The 16,697-nt window shown below is 36.4% G+C and overlaps 2 protein-coding genes across 5 annotated transcripts in view; both read left to right on the top strand.

Annotated features, from left to right (window-relative positions):
- Positions 1-6,548, top strand: part of DBF4 (DBF4 zinc finger) — a 39,613-nt gene extending 33,065 nt beyond the window's left edge. For all 3 annotated transcript variants that reach the window (XM_058183058.1, XM_058183056.1, XM_058183059.1), the window contains exons 12-13: positions 632-756; positions 4,632-6,548. In XM_058183058.1, the coding sequence (XP_058039041.1) occupies positions 632-756; positions 4,632-5,667 (1,161 nt within the window). In that variant the 3' untranslated portion in view covers positions 5,668-6,548. The remainder of the gene's footprint in view (positions 1-631; positions 757-4,631) is intronic.
- Positions 6,549-9,823: 3,275 nt separating this feature from the next.
- The window catches only part of ADAM22 (ADAM metallopeptidase domain 22), a 171,256-nt gene continuing 164,382 nt past the window's right edge, over positions 9,824-16,697 (top strand). For both annotated transcript variants that reach the window (XM_058182816.1, XM_058182817.1), the window contains exons 1-2: positions 9,824-10,149; positions 10,562-10,722. In XM_058182816.1, coding sequence (XP_058038799.1) covers positions 10,071-10,149; positions 10,562-10,722 — 240 coding nt within the window. In that variant the 5' untranslated portion in view covers positions 9,824-10,070. The remainder of the gene's footprint in view (positions 10,150-10,561; positions 10,723-16,697) is intronic.

Here is a 16,697-nt window from a genome sequence, read left to right on the forward strand (position 1 = left end):
AATATCCATTCTTCTATAGTAGGTAACTCTTTTTTCTTCCAGTATTGTCCTATCAATAGTCTTGCCGCTGTTATTAAGTTTAAAATCAGCTTAGTCTCAGTTGCTGTACAGTCCGTAATAATTCCCAATAAGAAAAATTGTGGTAGGAACTTTACCTTCTTTTTCAAAACATTTTATATAATCCACCAGATCCTTATCCAAAAAGCCTTAATCTTCTTACAAGTCCACGAAATATGAAAATATGTAGCATCATCACAATTACATCTCCAACATTTCGCTTGCATATCTGGATATATACATGATAATTTCTTAGGGTCTAAATGCCACCTATAAAACATTTTATAAAAATTTTCCCTTAAGTTCTGTGCTTGCGTAAACTTAACATTTCTTACCCAAATTTTTTCCCAAGTTTCCAAAAATATTGGTTCCTGAATATTTTGAGGAATGATGAGGAAAAATAAAAACATATGTACTTAAGTCTAATTTTGTGCAATACAGAAGTATACTGTGTGTGTGTGTTCTTTTTTTCTTTGTTACTTTTGTATGTTTTAAAGTTGTTTTAAACTTAAAAAAATACTACATGAAGTAATAATTTGCATACAAATAATACTGGTACTTTTTTTTCTTTCAGCATGTTGAAAGTGAACAACACCAGACATTTGCAAAGAGTTCTCAGTATCAAGTAGTGGATGATATCATTTCCAAGTTTTCTTGTGACTTTTTAGAACTGAGAGAAAACACACCAAAGTTTAAAAGGTAAAACAACTTTTTCTAAATCTAACAAAGCATATGAAATAAAGAAAAGTAGATTGTCATATTACATCACTATAGCAACCCATGTGGACTTTTAGATCACTAGTGATCACTAGTGATTAGAAATATCAGAATAAGTCATTCTAAATTTATTGCCTTATCTAAGGGCTGTTTCTTTTTCTATCAAAAATAGAAAATAGAGGTCAAAAATAGCAGTGACTGGGTGGAAATCTAGTGAAATTACTCACTTATAGATTCATATATTTGAAAATAATAACCTCTTCTTCCCCTTCCATTTGTCTTTACAAAAACAATTAAAGGCTTCACTGATAGAGGATCCTATCTGCAGGAATAGCTGTGATTATGTGCCACTTTCACATGTCATGGCTCCATTGTAGAAAAATGGTAGATTGAGCTTAACATGGTGGTCCTTTTTCTACAAAAATAACAGGACATTTGGAGTTGAAAGTGGATATTTTAAGTCCCAAGTACTATATATAGTTACTATATATTTCAGTTAGAGTTATTCCTGTTTCTCAGCCTTTTAGTTCTTTTTCCATCTTGTTTGAAAGTGGAGCAAGGGACTATATAAGAATCTCAAAAAAATTTGTGGCCTCTTTCAGATTTTAAAGTTCCTTAACATACCTTGATATTTTTTTCCTTGTCATTCTTTAAAGATTCTCTTATAAAGTTTGTTATGTTTACCCACAAATGTATTGTTTTAAAATTGCTTAAAAACCATTTGTTAAAATGTTATATCCATTTGTTTGAGACACAGTAACCACCTATTACGTTTCATATTAATTTCAGCCAGCCTGCAGACAGGCAGGCAAGCAGACAGACAGACAGCTATAGATCAAGGCCTGCGGGTCAGATCAGATCCGTGGGGTGTTTAAATCTGGCCTGCAGGGCTGGTCTGGAAATAGTAAAGGATTGGCCTATAGTGCCTCTAGCAACCAAAACAGAGACAGGGGGGCACACGCCCCCTTCCCCTGTTTTAGCCAGCAAAATGCTACAGGAGGCTGTCCAAGTCGTCTTCCCCCTCCCCCACATCCGGCCCACAGAGAAGAACTAATCCAGCCCTCGAAGAAATCCAGTTTGACACCCCTCCTATAGATATATACATACACATATAAATATATACATACACATATAGATATATACATACACACACACATATATATACACGTGTGTGTATATTTTTTTTCAGTAATTGTTTATTCACAAAGTTAAAATACAGACTTCCCAAAAAAGAGAAAAAAGTACAAACAAAACTAAAGAGATGAAAAATGTGCTTAAGAAACCCACATATACCTAGATTGCCTCTCCCCCATTGAATACTGATAAATATATTTCAAGAATAACAGTTCTTCCTCCTTGCGAAACAGGCACACAATTTATGAATTTTTACAGCTCAGTTTATCCAATCTGACCTAGAATCTATCTACTATATAAAAAAACTATAGGTAACAGATAAACCCAACAGCAAAGTTAAACTTCAAAGCCCTTTGCGAACAATCTATTATTGTATTTAACTCATAGAAAGTCCACAACAATCTCCAATCTTCCATAAATCACCATAATCGTTATCTCAGGATCAAATATTGATTCTTAATAATAAAACTTTTCCTTAAATTTTTTACTGGGATCTTTCCCAACATTCCCAAAAGTCATAAGTCTCTCTTGTAGAAATCTTTGCAGCATTTGTTGTTCAAAGAATCTTCCTACAAGTGTAAATGCAGCAACTCTTGACAATTGTTTTCTAATTGGATATAATAAGTCAATTTCCCAATTTCCATCAATCTTCTTAAAATCCAATATAGCATTCATTGATTCTGTCATCTCTAAGTCTTTTGAATTCATGACTCTTTCAGCCTTCTCTAAAAAACCTGCAATTCTTAAACTAGGCTCCTTCTTCAAATCTGCCAGCAACAAATTAGATTCCAATCCATCCAGTTGTAAGATTGGTTTAACTGCCATTATCTGTATCTGAGGGCCATTTTTTATTTAAACTTTGTTAAGTTATCACACTTTTTATCTAGATTTTTAATTTGAATTGTAAGTTTAAAAGGCTTCCCAAAAGGTCTTAACATTAAATTGATCTGATTCTTGCCTTTCTTTATCTCTCTTTAAGGGCATTGTAAGGAATATATGATATGCCTTACAAAATCCTTCAAATTCCTTAATTCATTGTAGTTTGCACTTCAACATAATCCAAAATTTTCTTGTAGCTGAGCTTTCACCTCAAAACCTAAACAATTCCTGTCAAGGACAATAGCAGTACATGACAGAATGACCGAAGAAAAAATTGAGATAATATTTCCCACAATAAAAAATGAATACAAGAAAAGGAAGTTTACAAGAAATAAGACCAAAACTAATAGAATACAAAATCCTTGTAATAAAAATCCAATGTAAATGTAAATTAAATCAGATCATTTTCACTATACAGATTAGAGTCCTCACTGTTAATTTCCATGAATTGAAAGTGTAAGTGATTCAGAGCTCCGAAACAAAGCAGTAAAAAGATGCAAAAATTACATATTCAGATCAACAGGAATAAATCAGTATTCAACTAGTTGATTAACAGTTGAAGATGAAAGTGGAAAAAGAAAAAGTAAACATTCAGTTAAAACAAGGTGAGCTTAAAAAAAGCAAACAGCTGAAAGGAAAGTGGAGACCAGCACACTCTGGCTACTCCTAACGAGAACTGCAACCATCAAGATTCCTCTTCCCAAGTAGATATAGAATCCGCCAAGAGTCATCTTGAGTCATATCTAGTTGTTCCCATCAAATCTGGAGAAGTGCAAAGAATGAGCTTTGGCAGTAAAATCAGCTGTTTGTCAGCAGGAGGAAAATATCACGCGACCACCCAAGAGGGCCATTTTCAGAGAACTTCCTAGGAGGAACAACAACAACAAAAAATACATATTGTCTGACATTTTTAATTTTATTTATAAAGGAGTAAATAACATTCTAAGTGTAATGGTTTCTTTGCTAATAATTATGCAATACATAATATGGACAGACTTTTGCAATCGTTTAAGGGTTGCCAAAATTTACTGTAGTTGATTTCTTTAGATCTGAGCATTTGCACTGACCTTTTTGTCCCAAGTCAATCTGCTGTATTTGCAGTAACTTTAGCACAGGGCAGATATTGAAACTTAAGGAAACTAAGTCTAAAATTATCACTGACCACATCTATTTTATTGTTTTCTAAATTCCTGTATTTTGCATATAATATTTATCAAAAACATCGCACTTCTGCTAATATTATGAGAAAGATTATTAATATATTTAGTTTTATTAAGAAAGATCAAACTAGCCATTAGCCACATTAATATATTTTTGTCAACCATTCCTATATCCCCGAATTTGGGAAATTGCTAATATACAATTTAAAATAATTTTATGTCTCCTGCTATTGTCAGATAGCAGAGAATTTTAATATGCACTTTATTATTTAAAATGTATTCTGTTATTTGTTTTTTGCTTTGCAATTTGCAATATTAAAAATTCTCTGCTACTAGTTTTAGTTCAAGAAATCTGAGGAATAGGTAGAGGTGTTATTTCTAATTGCACATTTGGCAAGCTTTTTTTGTTGTTTTTTTAACGTCAATAAACAAAAAAGAATACAGTTCAGTTTAACAGCTTTGACTTTCCTTTTTGAGAAAAGAATGCAGCTAATTAAATAATTTCTCCTGTGCTTACTCTCAGGATAATATTTACCACAGGCAACCAAGTTTGTGGTAAATTGCAAACCTGAAGTAATCTTTTGAGAATTGATCTGTATCATTAATGACTTACTACTTACCTTGTGTTCATACAGTAGAAGTATCATTCTTAATTTTTACTTATATTAATTTCTTTAATTTTAGGCGCAAATGTAATGTTGGACAGTTTGCTTCTCTCATTGGAACGAAAAAGGACGAACAGAAAGAAAGACAGATGAGGCGAGATATTCCATTGAGATGGTATTCTCGGGAAAGCATGGCAATGGAAACTTTGAAAGAAGGTTCTGAACACATAGATGGATATACTAAGTCTACACAAAACCATTTTACCTCTGAACCTTCATGTTCCGTTTGTTCCTATCACACCTTCTGTTCTTCAGAAATATCAAGAAAACTAAATGGCAATACTGAAAAAATCAGAATACCTAAAAATTTAAACTTGAAAGAATTAGTTTTATCAACAAATTCGGTACAGCTACATCTTCCAAAAGAAAGTACAGCATATATGAAAAACTTGCCAGAAATTTATGAACACTGTGAGCCACTATCACGACATAATACATTGGGATTGTCAGCAAATCTAAACTCACTACATACTCAGATCCTAGCATCAGAGTACAGTGAAAGAAATAACATATTAAAGTCAAAACGAAAATTGAGTAATGCAGTTCTTCTGCCGGCAAAATGTTTGAAGAAAGTAGCTACTCATTTACCAATTGACAAAGAATTTGTTGACTGTAATATAGCAAGCCATTTTCCAAGAGAACTTTCAGTTGCTTTAGAGTCAGAAAAGCCATCCCATAGTCTTGCAAACAAGGATCCAGTTTTGTTGACAGACATTAATATACAAAGCTCACCTTCAATAAAATTCAACAAAAAAGTTATACATTCCATAGGACGGAATAAAAATGGAAATCAGAAACAAAATATGGAATTATGCTTACAGGAGGCAGAAAAGCCACCTGTTCTGGAAGAAACAAATGAACAAAGTTCATCAAACCAAGCTCTTTTACAGTTGTTTCAGACCAGTGATGCAAATTCAGATTTTAGGGGGTTTTCAAGTATACAAGAGAACAAAGATTCAAGTTTAATGAAAAATAGTTGGGAAGACCAGCATACAGATGCCCTCTGGTCTTTGTTTTCTACGTCTGTCTCCTCATCACCATTTACTGGATTTTAATGTTGTTTTATTTAAAACAATGGGTATAGAATAAATGTGCAAATTGAAAAAAAATGTGAATATGTGTTTTCATAATAAATGATTATAATAATGATTGTTTAAACCACTATATATTACTCAATCTGGGTTCATACTTTGGTGCCTGCTATTCATTATTTCACTAACTTTGCAGATAGAAGACTCAGAATCCTTACAATAAATAAATTATCATAAGATTCTATTTTTATATATGTATATAATTTGCTTTGCCTTAGCACATATATTCTAGAGTAGAATATATGGTACTACAATACCAATTTTGTAATTTTCAGATGCAATGGACAACATTTTCATTTAGGCATCCCAGTAAGTCCATTAAATGCCAAGTAATCTGAACAAGGCTCTTAAATGTATATTAAATTATTTTTATATTGCTTGTGTCATTTGTGTAAGATGTTGTTTATAGTTAGAATAAATTGCAGTTAATGGCATACTTTTGGATTTAACAGACATCCCTAAGTAACAAGCCCTCCCTTCCCCTAAATTGTCGGTTAAATTGAGATTTTACTGTAATGGAGAATTAGGATATAGCAATTTGGAGTCGGCTTCTAAAACTGGCTAAATGCCTAGCTAAAGGACAGAGGAAGTGACATACACAGTTCCCTGCCTACATACATGTTCTAAGAATAGTGTTTAAATGCTTAGAAGAGTTTACTCTCCATTACAGTGGCTGAAAATTTGAGGCTGTTAAATCATCAGTCTTGGATCCACAAGACCCAAAATATACTTTCCTCTATAGCTTACTCTGACCACAATCATGGAATTAATCTAAAGAAAAAAACCACCCTGGTTTAAGCTATCTGAACAGTTGCAATAACTGTTCACAATGTTTTTTATTTTTTTATTTTTTTATTTTGAGAACAAAATCAAATCTAGGGAACTGGATATTGTGCCTTAATGCAGTAGTCCAACTTAAAACATTCTGAGCAACTATTACCTCTGCTGGAAGGCATTGAGGAAAGAGACGCCTTCCCCAATCTGAGTGTCCTTCAGGTGTATCGACTTATTTTTGAAAATAGCAATACTATTTGAGATTTCTGAAAATTAAAATCTACACCAGAAAGTTAGGAAAGATTATTTTTGATAATTGGTTTCAATAGTGACCTGCTCTCCTAGTTTGCTTTAAAAAAAAACTGAACCAGCATCTGCCTTTCTGTTATTTTCCACCATTTCTTGGGTCTTGACTTTGGAGTAGCAAACACAAATTATGGCTGCCCTAAAATGGAACAAATTGGTCCAGTGGTTAAGGCACCAGGTTTCGTACCTTAGGTATGAAAGCTAGCTGGGTGATTTGGAGTCATCCTCAGCCTAAACCATGCTGCAGGATTGTTTTTTGTGGGATACTATATATTAATTATCCAATTTTCTACTTTGAGCTATTTATAAAAATAATAAAGGTGGAATATAAATCTCTGGATACTGTACTTAAAAGAATGCTATTTCCTTTTCCTTCCTGTCTCCCTACCTTTTTTCTGGGTACACAGTTCTCACCTTCTCTGTAAAATGTGTTTCTCATTTCTAATACTTGTTCATCTCTTCCAATTCATTCGAATTCTTAAACTCTCTGGTGCCAGAACTGGACACGCAATCTACCTTTAATCAAAACAGAATAATTTTTTTCTTTATTTGGAACAACAGAATAGAATGGAATTCTTTATTGGCCAACTGTGATTGGACACAGAAGGAATTTGTCTCTGGTGCATAAACTCTCAGTACATTACAAGCAACAAGTGATAAATCATGATCATAACCATAAAATACCATCATAAGTCATAACCTATGCATATGATCTTTTCCTAAGTGAATTAACATACTTTCTCTAAACTACTTCCAGCGCATTTAACTAATCTATTAGTTGGGCTAACTATAGTCAATGGTCTATTGGACTAATTTTTGCACCATCTGTGATCTCCCCATCTTGCCGTTCAAGTTATGAAAAAATATTGACGTACCTTAAAACAATCTAATTGCATGTTGAATCACTGATGACACAGTTATGGTTTCAAGATAGTTAGTTTCTAATACTAAATCTAATCTATCTGCCAGATAGCAAACAAATATGTGAGCATTGTCTAAATTGAGAAAGAGATGACTTTCACCCTGGTTACCACTTCTTTGCCCTCCTACCATCGGGAAGGAGATATAGAAGCATAGCCAGCCGCACAGACAGACTGTATTATCAGTGGGCTGTCGGACTCCTGAATGCGAAATTATATTGTAACTACGTAGTATGATTGATTTGCAGGGCATGTAACAACATGTAACATGTTCACACTCGTGCAATAGGATTGGGTGTTTTGTTAATATGATTTATTGGGTTAGGGATTTTCTGTCTTCATTGTGAGTTGTATTGTGTTGGGGGGGTGCACTGACGGAGCTCAACCAATCTCATTGTACATACGTTGTACACTGACAATAAACATTTGAAATTTTGAAAGCCATATTTACATTTTTGTAGGTTTCTAATTTTGGTGCCTTGCCTGTAAAGTGAAATAGTTTTGAATGTCCGAGATGTTATGATTACCTTCTGACCTGAAGAAAAAAAGGCTTCCTGGATTATAAATTAATGTTCTTGGGGCAGATTAATTACTTCACCCCAACTTCTAATCCATGGAGTTCAATTTCAGCATCTGGAATGTAGAAAATTCTAACACTCAACACATGTTCTCAACACATGTGTTCTCAACTTTTCTTCCGATTGTGTCTTTCTGAACTATTGAGTTGAATAAATTCAATAGTGTTGCGGGCTGTAAAAAACACAACTACAGTTCTAGAAAATGGCATTTAAAACAAGCATGTTGTGCATTTTTTCTTTATATGTTGTCTGTTGAGCAACTCTGGAAGATACAGTCTCCAGAGAGTTATATTAAACATAATAGTTTATGAATGTCATAGAGATAAAATCTGTAATGGCTGGCTAGTTTAAGAAATATCATAATTTTTAACTAGTTCATTTTGCAAGCAACAGTGGCCTGGTGCTACATAAAGCTAAACTGTTGGCTACATTTACACATCAAATAAGACATTATGTAATTTTAGTTTAAGCACAATTTTTATTTATTTTAGAAAATTTATATAATAGCCCAACTTAGCATCACTCTGGGTATCACAATGCATATTCATCATAATTCATTAAAATAATACAGACTAAAATAAAAATGAAAATTGAGGCATCACATAACAATTCTATAAAATACAACATGTTTTGGGTCCATATGACATCTTCATGCAATCTAACCAATTGTGATTTTTTAAAAACATACCTGAGCAACCTATAAACTTGCAAAATGAACTGGAGTAATGTGTGAACTCAACTAATGTGAAGAGGAGGTTTCCAGGAGCTTCAGTCAAAAGTAGCTTCCTAATCTATTTTCAGGAGTGTTTAATTTCCTTTTACGCATTTCATATGAGGTACATAAAATCAGTTTCCTTTTGGGCTTCCAAGAAAACTAACAAAGCTTTTCTCAAAACATTTACCATGTCATTTTTACTGCTTGTAACTTATTAAATTTATATGCTGTCTATCTCACTATTGAAGCGACTCTGGGCGGTTTGCATTATGATGTAAGTATGAGTATAAATACTCATTTCCAGTAATAATTGAACTTTTAATTGATATGGTGGGTTCACATCTTGCACCAAATTATGGTTTGTATGAACCACAAATTGGATGCTAAATTTGTGTAACACAGTGGCTGGAACCCACTTCCAGCAGCAACCAAATGACATTGTGGCTTAGCAGGATGTGCTCTGTCAAGATTTAGTAACCCTTTGGACTGTTATCACAATTTACAGTATTTGGCCTGCTCTGTCTCCACATTAGCTTGGGGAATAATTTCTTAACTTCAACGAAAACATCCTTGGCATAGGAAAGGAGAATAGCCGGTCTAGCTCGACGTCCCGTCCCCCCCACCCGAATTTAACGAAATGCATTTTTCAGATTCTCCCTCTCTTGCCGTCGCCTCCTCACCCCCACCCCCACCCACTATACAGACACGCTCCCTGCCCAGCTACTGGCTCGCTTTCTCCAGATCGGAGGCACAGGGATGCAGAAAGAGAGACAGCTCGTCCGACTGTGGATCCCCTCGCCTGGAGCTGAGAAGGAAAGCGAGAAGGGAGGAGCTTGAAGCCTCTGAGATACAGCAAGATACCCAATGCAGTAAAAGCTCTCTACGCGAGCGGAAGCCGGCGGCACACAATGCAGCACTGAGGCGGTGGCGAGGAGGCGCCTCTCCCGCTCGCAGCAGCAGCAGCAGCAGCCTGGCCGTAGGAGCTCCCTTCCTTTCCGTCTCGCCTTGCGATCCTCGCTTCTCGCGGGCAGCTCACCTTCTTCCTCCTCCCGCCACTTCTCCCAAGAGCCAGCCATGCACATCGCGGCTTCTCTGCTCGCCTTGATGCTCTGGACCGTCGGAATGCTCTCGAAAGCTCGCTGCGGCCGCGCAGGTAAGAACCTCCTTACCTTCGCCCGGCGACTGCCGCTGGGAAACGGCTTGCCGCTGTTTGCTGGACCTGCCGGGGAAGAAGAGCTCGCTTTGCCAGGAGCTCGTCTCCGCGGGGTTAGGTGACTCTCGGCGCTGCAGTGTGCAGCATCTCAGGCGCCGCCGGCCCGGGAGAGAGGAATCAGGGTTAGCTGCGTGCCGTATGCGCGTGTGGGAAGGAAGCTCATGGCAAATATCACACACGTACACACACTATATGTATGTAAGATGGAGCTGGCCTTTGCTTTCTGTCTCCGAAGTGGAAAGCAACTCCCCCATTTTCCACCCGCGCCCCGTAACCGAGGGTCGTCGTTATGAACCCTTCCGGCTGGAATTGGTTGACCGCTACCGTCTCCCCCCCCCCTCCCCACCCCCAGGAGACACCTTGTTGACCGAGATGGAGAGAAAGGCTGCGGATCGCTTCAGGGAAAGGCAGAAGAGCGTCCCTTTTCGGCTCCTCTATAGTGCCAGTGAAGGCAACGAAACTCCTCACGACCTGCTCGACACTCGCATCGGCCGTAGCTCTGTTGGGAAGCAGGTAAGCGACGCCAGCGGCGGAGTAGGCAGCTAGAGGCCCGCCTGCTCTTTGGGATTTTCTGTTGCCCGGAGACGGGCGCTTGGGAGGAGGCGGCGCCGGCGGACTCTTCCAAAACGCGACTCCGCGCCTGATGCGCTGTGCATAGAAATTGCAGCACGCGGGGAGGGAATGTAGCCATCTATCCACCAGAGAGCGATCCGAGGTCAGCCGCCCCGCCACCTCCCGAAGCCAGGTGTTGTTGTCTGAATGAATTGAGACTGAACTGTCAAGCTCCTCTTTCTCCCTGCTGCATCTTGGAGTTAGGAACACTAGAGTCTTTTCATTTATCTAGAGAAATGCATTTGATGAGGGTATTTTTTTTTTTTTAATCAAGATTGAACCTTGGAATTTCACGGCAGGAATGCTATTGGGAAAGAATAAACCTTCAGATGAGAGAGGTGCTCAGCATGAATGTGTGTGTGTGAGAGAAAGAGCCTATTTGTGTCTCCTGTGAAAATGTAACTATCTACACAGAAATATGCGTTTTTTAGCAAGATGGAGTTGGATTTGGCAGCAATATACATTTGTCCTACCTAAAAGCAATCCTGGAAGACCTCTGGGTGCTCATTGAAAGCTTTCTCAAGTGCCTCTAATCAATGATTGGCTATGCCTTTCCTAACTTCCAGACAGGATGTTCTCTAAGAGCATTAAACTTCCACAGAAATCTGTGCTTCTTTGAATTACAGAGGCATTCATGATCTCATTTTGAATATAAAATGCTTATGATTTCCTCTCATCTGGAATGTATTTGAGGGCTTAGTTTTAAAGGAAGTTTAAAAGAAGATTTTGATACTCAAAATCCTATTGGAAACCAACTTTTTTATTTATTCAATCTTCAATCCTTTATACATTTAACTCAAGGAAGTATCAAAATTGAATGCAATTTTCTTTGAAATAGTCTCATAATATTGTGTTGTTTTAAGATTCCAGTTCTAAATTAAGTTTGAAAAATAGTTAGCACCACTGAATGGAGCTAACCAAGTATTTCATTCCAAGCTTACATAGGATTACATTGAAAGTTAAATTGAATGGTTTTAGGATTGTGTAGTTCTTAAAACCAAAGGGAAAAAGTGCCTCAATGTGTGTGTGTGTGCACACCCTGTACACAAGTTTTACAATGTGATCCCAAGAAAAGATGCAATTGCTGTAAGAAGGCTGCTATATGAGAAACACTGTGAATGTTGGACAGGCCTAGAATTTATACAATCAAAGTTAGTCTAAAAAATTAATTCAGGTTTTTCTGTTATAATTAATTCAGATTTAGTTTGCAAGAGACAAATAAGTCTATTTACTGGGCTAATAAGCCCATCAGTGAAGGTCCTAACCAGAGTAGTCATAAGCTCTTGTAAAATTAAATAAAATAAATCACAAGAACAAAGAGCAATATGAAACCTTGAAATGTGTCCTCTAATTCTAAACTAATCAAAAAGACTTTGAAGTAGAAATAGTAGGACTTGTAAGTCCTGTGTCATTTGCAGATTTGGTATGTTTTCATCCAAGTCATGGTTAGTGTGGGGCCCATAACTGAAACGAAGCAGTCCATTTCAGGTTGATGTGGAGGTATTGATGAGCATGCTCTGAGTAAGATTTTTGAACCAGAGATAGTTCTATCAAATAACGTGCTACTCTTGCTAGTCAGATTATTTTGACAAATGTTTTGCCATATAGTAGTTAAAATACATAATTTCCATATAACTTCTGCAATTATTTTCATAATTCAGTAATTTAAGTCAATATTCACAACATGAGCTAGGCAGCAGCACATAATGGTGATGGTATGTGAGAAACATCCTAAGAAATGGGGCAAAGAGATGCTGCCGGGGTGGGTGGGGGGGGTGGGGGGAACAGCAGATAAGAGGAGACATAGCCTACAGAGGTTGCATAATAAGTGGAGAAAGAAGTTGAGGAGGGATCCTCCTTAATGTCTCACACTGTAAAAGAGATAGCAGGAGACTTGCAAGATTCTGCCAATGCAGCCTTACAATAAAGCAGAGCAGCTCATCTAGTCCTATTTCCTCTTGGCTTATCTGGAAAGGCTGGCATCGATCTTGCAAGTCTCATAATCTCTTCTGAAAAGAGTTTCAGGATTGGCCCCTGATCCTCAAGGAATTCCTCTACCTGCTGAAGATCTGATGGCTATGTTGTTGCAATGCCAGCAGCAAGTGAAGGCACAGATGACCAATTTGCAGTCTGCCATGATACAACTGCAACCACTGGACAGAATTTGTCTCAACCTGAGGCAATACAACAGATGGTAGTTTAGCTAATATTCTTGCGCTCCCATGGGAGTTTGAACCTGAAGAAGTTCAGAGGTGACCAGGATCAATTCTGTACATTCACTGTTCAATATGAAATGTTTATGACAGGCAGGCCTGTGGAGTTTCTCACATTGCACCAAAGTGACTTTTGTATTGAATTTGCTGAAGAACGTAGCAGCTATGGGCTATGTGCCCACTTACCTGACTATTCCTCAGGCAGGAAAATCTTTCTCACATACCATTACCCAATCTTTAAAAGAAGCTAAACAGGTCAGGTCTAGTGAGTACTTGCATGGGAAAATGAGACCATATGCTAGATAGGAAAATAAAAAAATGGAGAAAGACAGTGGTAACACACTTTTTTTCTCATCTCTTTAATCAGTTGTTTGCCTGCCTGTCTGTTTCTTTCTTTCTTTCTATCTATCTATCTATCTATCTATCTATCTATCTATCTATCTATCTATCTATCTATCTATCATCTATCACATTTCTGTGACTGCCCAGCTCATATGAAAGTAAGACTTATTGTTGCCAAGAAAATTATGGTATATGGACATCTCTATGTATTCATCTAGAGCCAAACCTATGTATTCATGCCCAAAGCCAAAGATGACACAGTGAAATCCAATAAAGTCCAGTTCTTTATTTGCTTACACCTACTGAATAGAATCTTGCCAGATTAAAGTTATAACTCTCTACCCTAATAGAGGTGTGACTATCCTGAACTACTTTCTCCCTCCCCTGTCAAGCTTGGGACTGTACAGTTTCTTAATTTGAGATTCTTTCTGGAATGCACTGCCTCCTCCCTGGGAAATTGCACTGCTCTTGTGGGAATTACCCCTCCCCCCTTCTCCAGGTGCACATTCCATTACATCAGCTTTCCGTAACCAGATGCGTTCTATGTATATTGAGACTGTAACTCCCAGAATTCTCATGGTGTCAAGGTTCCAGAAAAACCTCTTCTGCATAACAAAAACTCAGAAGCCATTGTTTTAATTATTTGTGTGAGAGAAATTGTATTACAATTTACTATTGTAGTGTAATTTATAACGTATAATGCAATTTGTATTAGTGCAAATTAATCTGTACTCCCAAAACCATAGAAAGTATCATATTGGGAAGGCATACACATCATATTGGGAAAAGCTGCTGTTTTAAATAGCTCCCAATTGAGGTTAATCACAATTTATTATTCTAAATCATATGGCAAATCTTGATTAAAGCAAAGTTCACATCTCATTCTTGGCCATGTTCAGTAAAAAGAACAAGGACAAACTCAGAAAGACAAGAGGCATTTTGACTTACTCATGTAACATTAAACCAGGATTTGACAACTTTTTCTAACTCCTGATTGTAAAAAAATTGCTAACAATTTCAAGTTTGCTGACAACTTTCATGAGGCTAACAAAATTTTACTGAATTCCAATAATTAATAAAAGGAAGTATCTGAGCTCTCTAGGCATTCTGGTGCTGATCAGAATGTTATGTTATGGAAACTCATGATCCACAGTCACTCCTTGCAACCATGATAGTATCAGTGAACAATTGTGATTCTTGCAGATTGTTGGTTGGAAATAATGAAACAGGAGTCACCAGATATAATGCTATGACTTAATTCCTGCTTTAACTTTAATGCAGCTTTAATTCTCTCCAGCAAGCACAAAATCTACCCCTTTTGAGATACTAGATTTCATTCCCTACTTTTTAAACAAAATAGAGGAAAAATATAGCTCTTGAGCACAAAAGAACTACTTATCCTTAGTATGATTGAATTTGATACTTCACTAATGTAAAGCCCAAGTAAATGGATACCCTAAAACTGGTGTTGATATTTGCTCTTGCATTTACAATGAATGTGCCTGGAGAGATATTTATGCAGTTCAGATATTTGTTAACCATTATGCTGCTGACTACTGAAATCTTTATAATACTTCTAATGACACAATTATGTAGAAATATTAAAGCAGGTTGCTTTAAAAGATTACTTTAAACTGTAGTTTTAGTGCATTAAAAAAAATAGCAGACTTATTAGGACCTTCAGTTCTGTAGAAAGGTATTGGAATAAGTTAAGGAAAAAAATTGGCTTCAAGTTGCCTAAGACAAATCTGTATTGCATCATCTTACTGGGTCTGGATGCTTGTGACAACTTCCTAATCCGTTATTTTAGTGGGAATCTCACAGTGACAAAGATAATGCACTTTCATTCTTCTGTAGCATGTGTATACTTTCCCATCTTTTTAATGTAGAAAAGTATTTATGATTTACTTGGATTAATTTCTTCTGTTTTCCCCCCATCCTACACTGGGAAATAGGCATACTTTAGTTTCTTAGCACTGCTGGTCATTTGAGGACTGAAGGGATATGAGTATCACTGGAGGACTGATGAATGTTAATTTGTGCATTATATCTCATATGGACTTGTCTGTGACTTTGGGCCTCAAACAGGAAAGACCAGAGTCTGTATCTTGTTGCAATTCACATTTTATCATTTTCCCATCATCATTTTGTACTGGCTGAATATCTACAGGGTGAAGAGGTCTCCACAAAATGGGGTCAAAAAAAATTTACACAATGATCATTAAGATGCTGTTGAAAAATCAGGCATAACTCTGATTGAACCATTGTGGCCATCATCTTGACTTTTTTGACCATACCATGTGAATTTCCCTAACAAGAAGATGAAAAAGTTACCCTGGAAGAGCTGAAAATGAGCTTTTAAAAATTGCAAAAAAAGCTGTGTTTCACCTGCACTTATTTTAGCCCTTATTTTATTTTTAGTGCAATTTAAAATTCCAAGCAAGTTGCTGAAAATTGTAGTTTTGCTGCTGAATTTTACTGTTTTTACTGTTTTACTGATCCTGCAGTCCAATGGATGTCATAAAAATCAGATTGGGAGATTGTAGAAATCTGTCTTAGATTATTTAGAAAAGGCTGCAGTTTCTCAGACAAGTTTTTCAAGCAAAATGAGTAACAAAGAGAGAAGAAAGCAATGGAAAAACCAGATGTTTTAAATCAGTTTATTCTCATTTAAATGCATATTCAATCCTATAATAATAGTTTTTCTGTTTTCTGAACAATTTAGTCCATTTTACTGTCTTATTTTCCTGTATTTTTAAAAACTTTTAGAGAAATTGTTATTGTTTTAAATAATTTGATAATTCATTCAAAGAACGTTAATTACATTATTGGATATAATAGATATCTAATAACTACACATTCAAAAGCTATCTTACAATTCAATCAATACAGTCACGATCCATTTTCTATAACTACAAGTATGCTTCCATTTGTTTGCATAAATTAATTTTGAAAACAAGATTGCAGTTGATGTTTTCCATGGATTGAGGTTGCCTACAGGAGGATCAAGGTGAAAAGCTGAAACAGGCTGATGCTTAGGTCTGAATGATCAAGAAGTGATCTATATTTAGTTGAATATTAGGAAACAGCAAATTTTTGTCAAGAAACTGGAAAGAGATTGGAGTGGAGCAGCATATTTGCTGCAGAGATAACAGATGGAAGAGTTCATTCTCCAATTCCCTGGCGCCATTTCAACTTTGTGTGATAGTTTCAAAATGCAGGTGCAAATATTCACTTTACCTGTCAAGGAGAATATCATATATTAGTCAGTGCTTTGGGTGTGTATCTGTCTTCTTGACTATATGCAAACATTAAATGCTT

The sequence above is a fragment of the Ahaetulla prasina genome, chromosome 4, assembly GCF_028640845.1.
Source record: "Ahaetulla prasina isolate Xishuangbanna chromosome 4, ASM2864084v1, whole genome shotgun sequence".
Classification (NCBI taxonomy): Eukaryota; Metazoa; Chordata; class Lepidosauria; order Squamata; family Colubridae; genus Ahaetulla; species Ahaetulla prasina.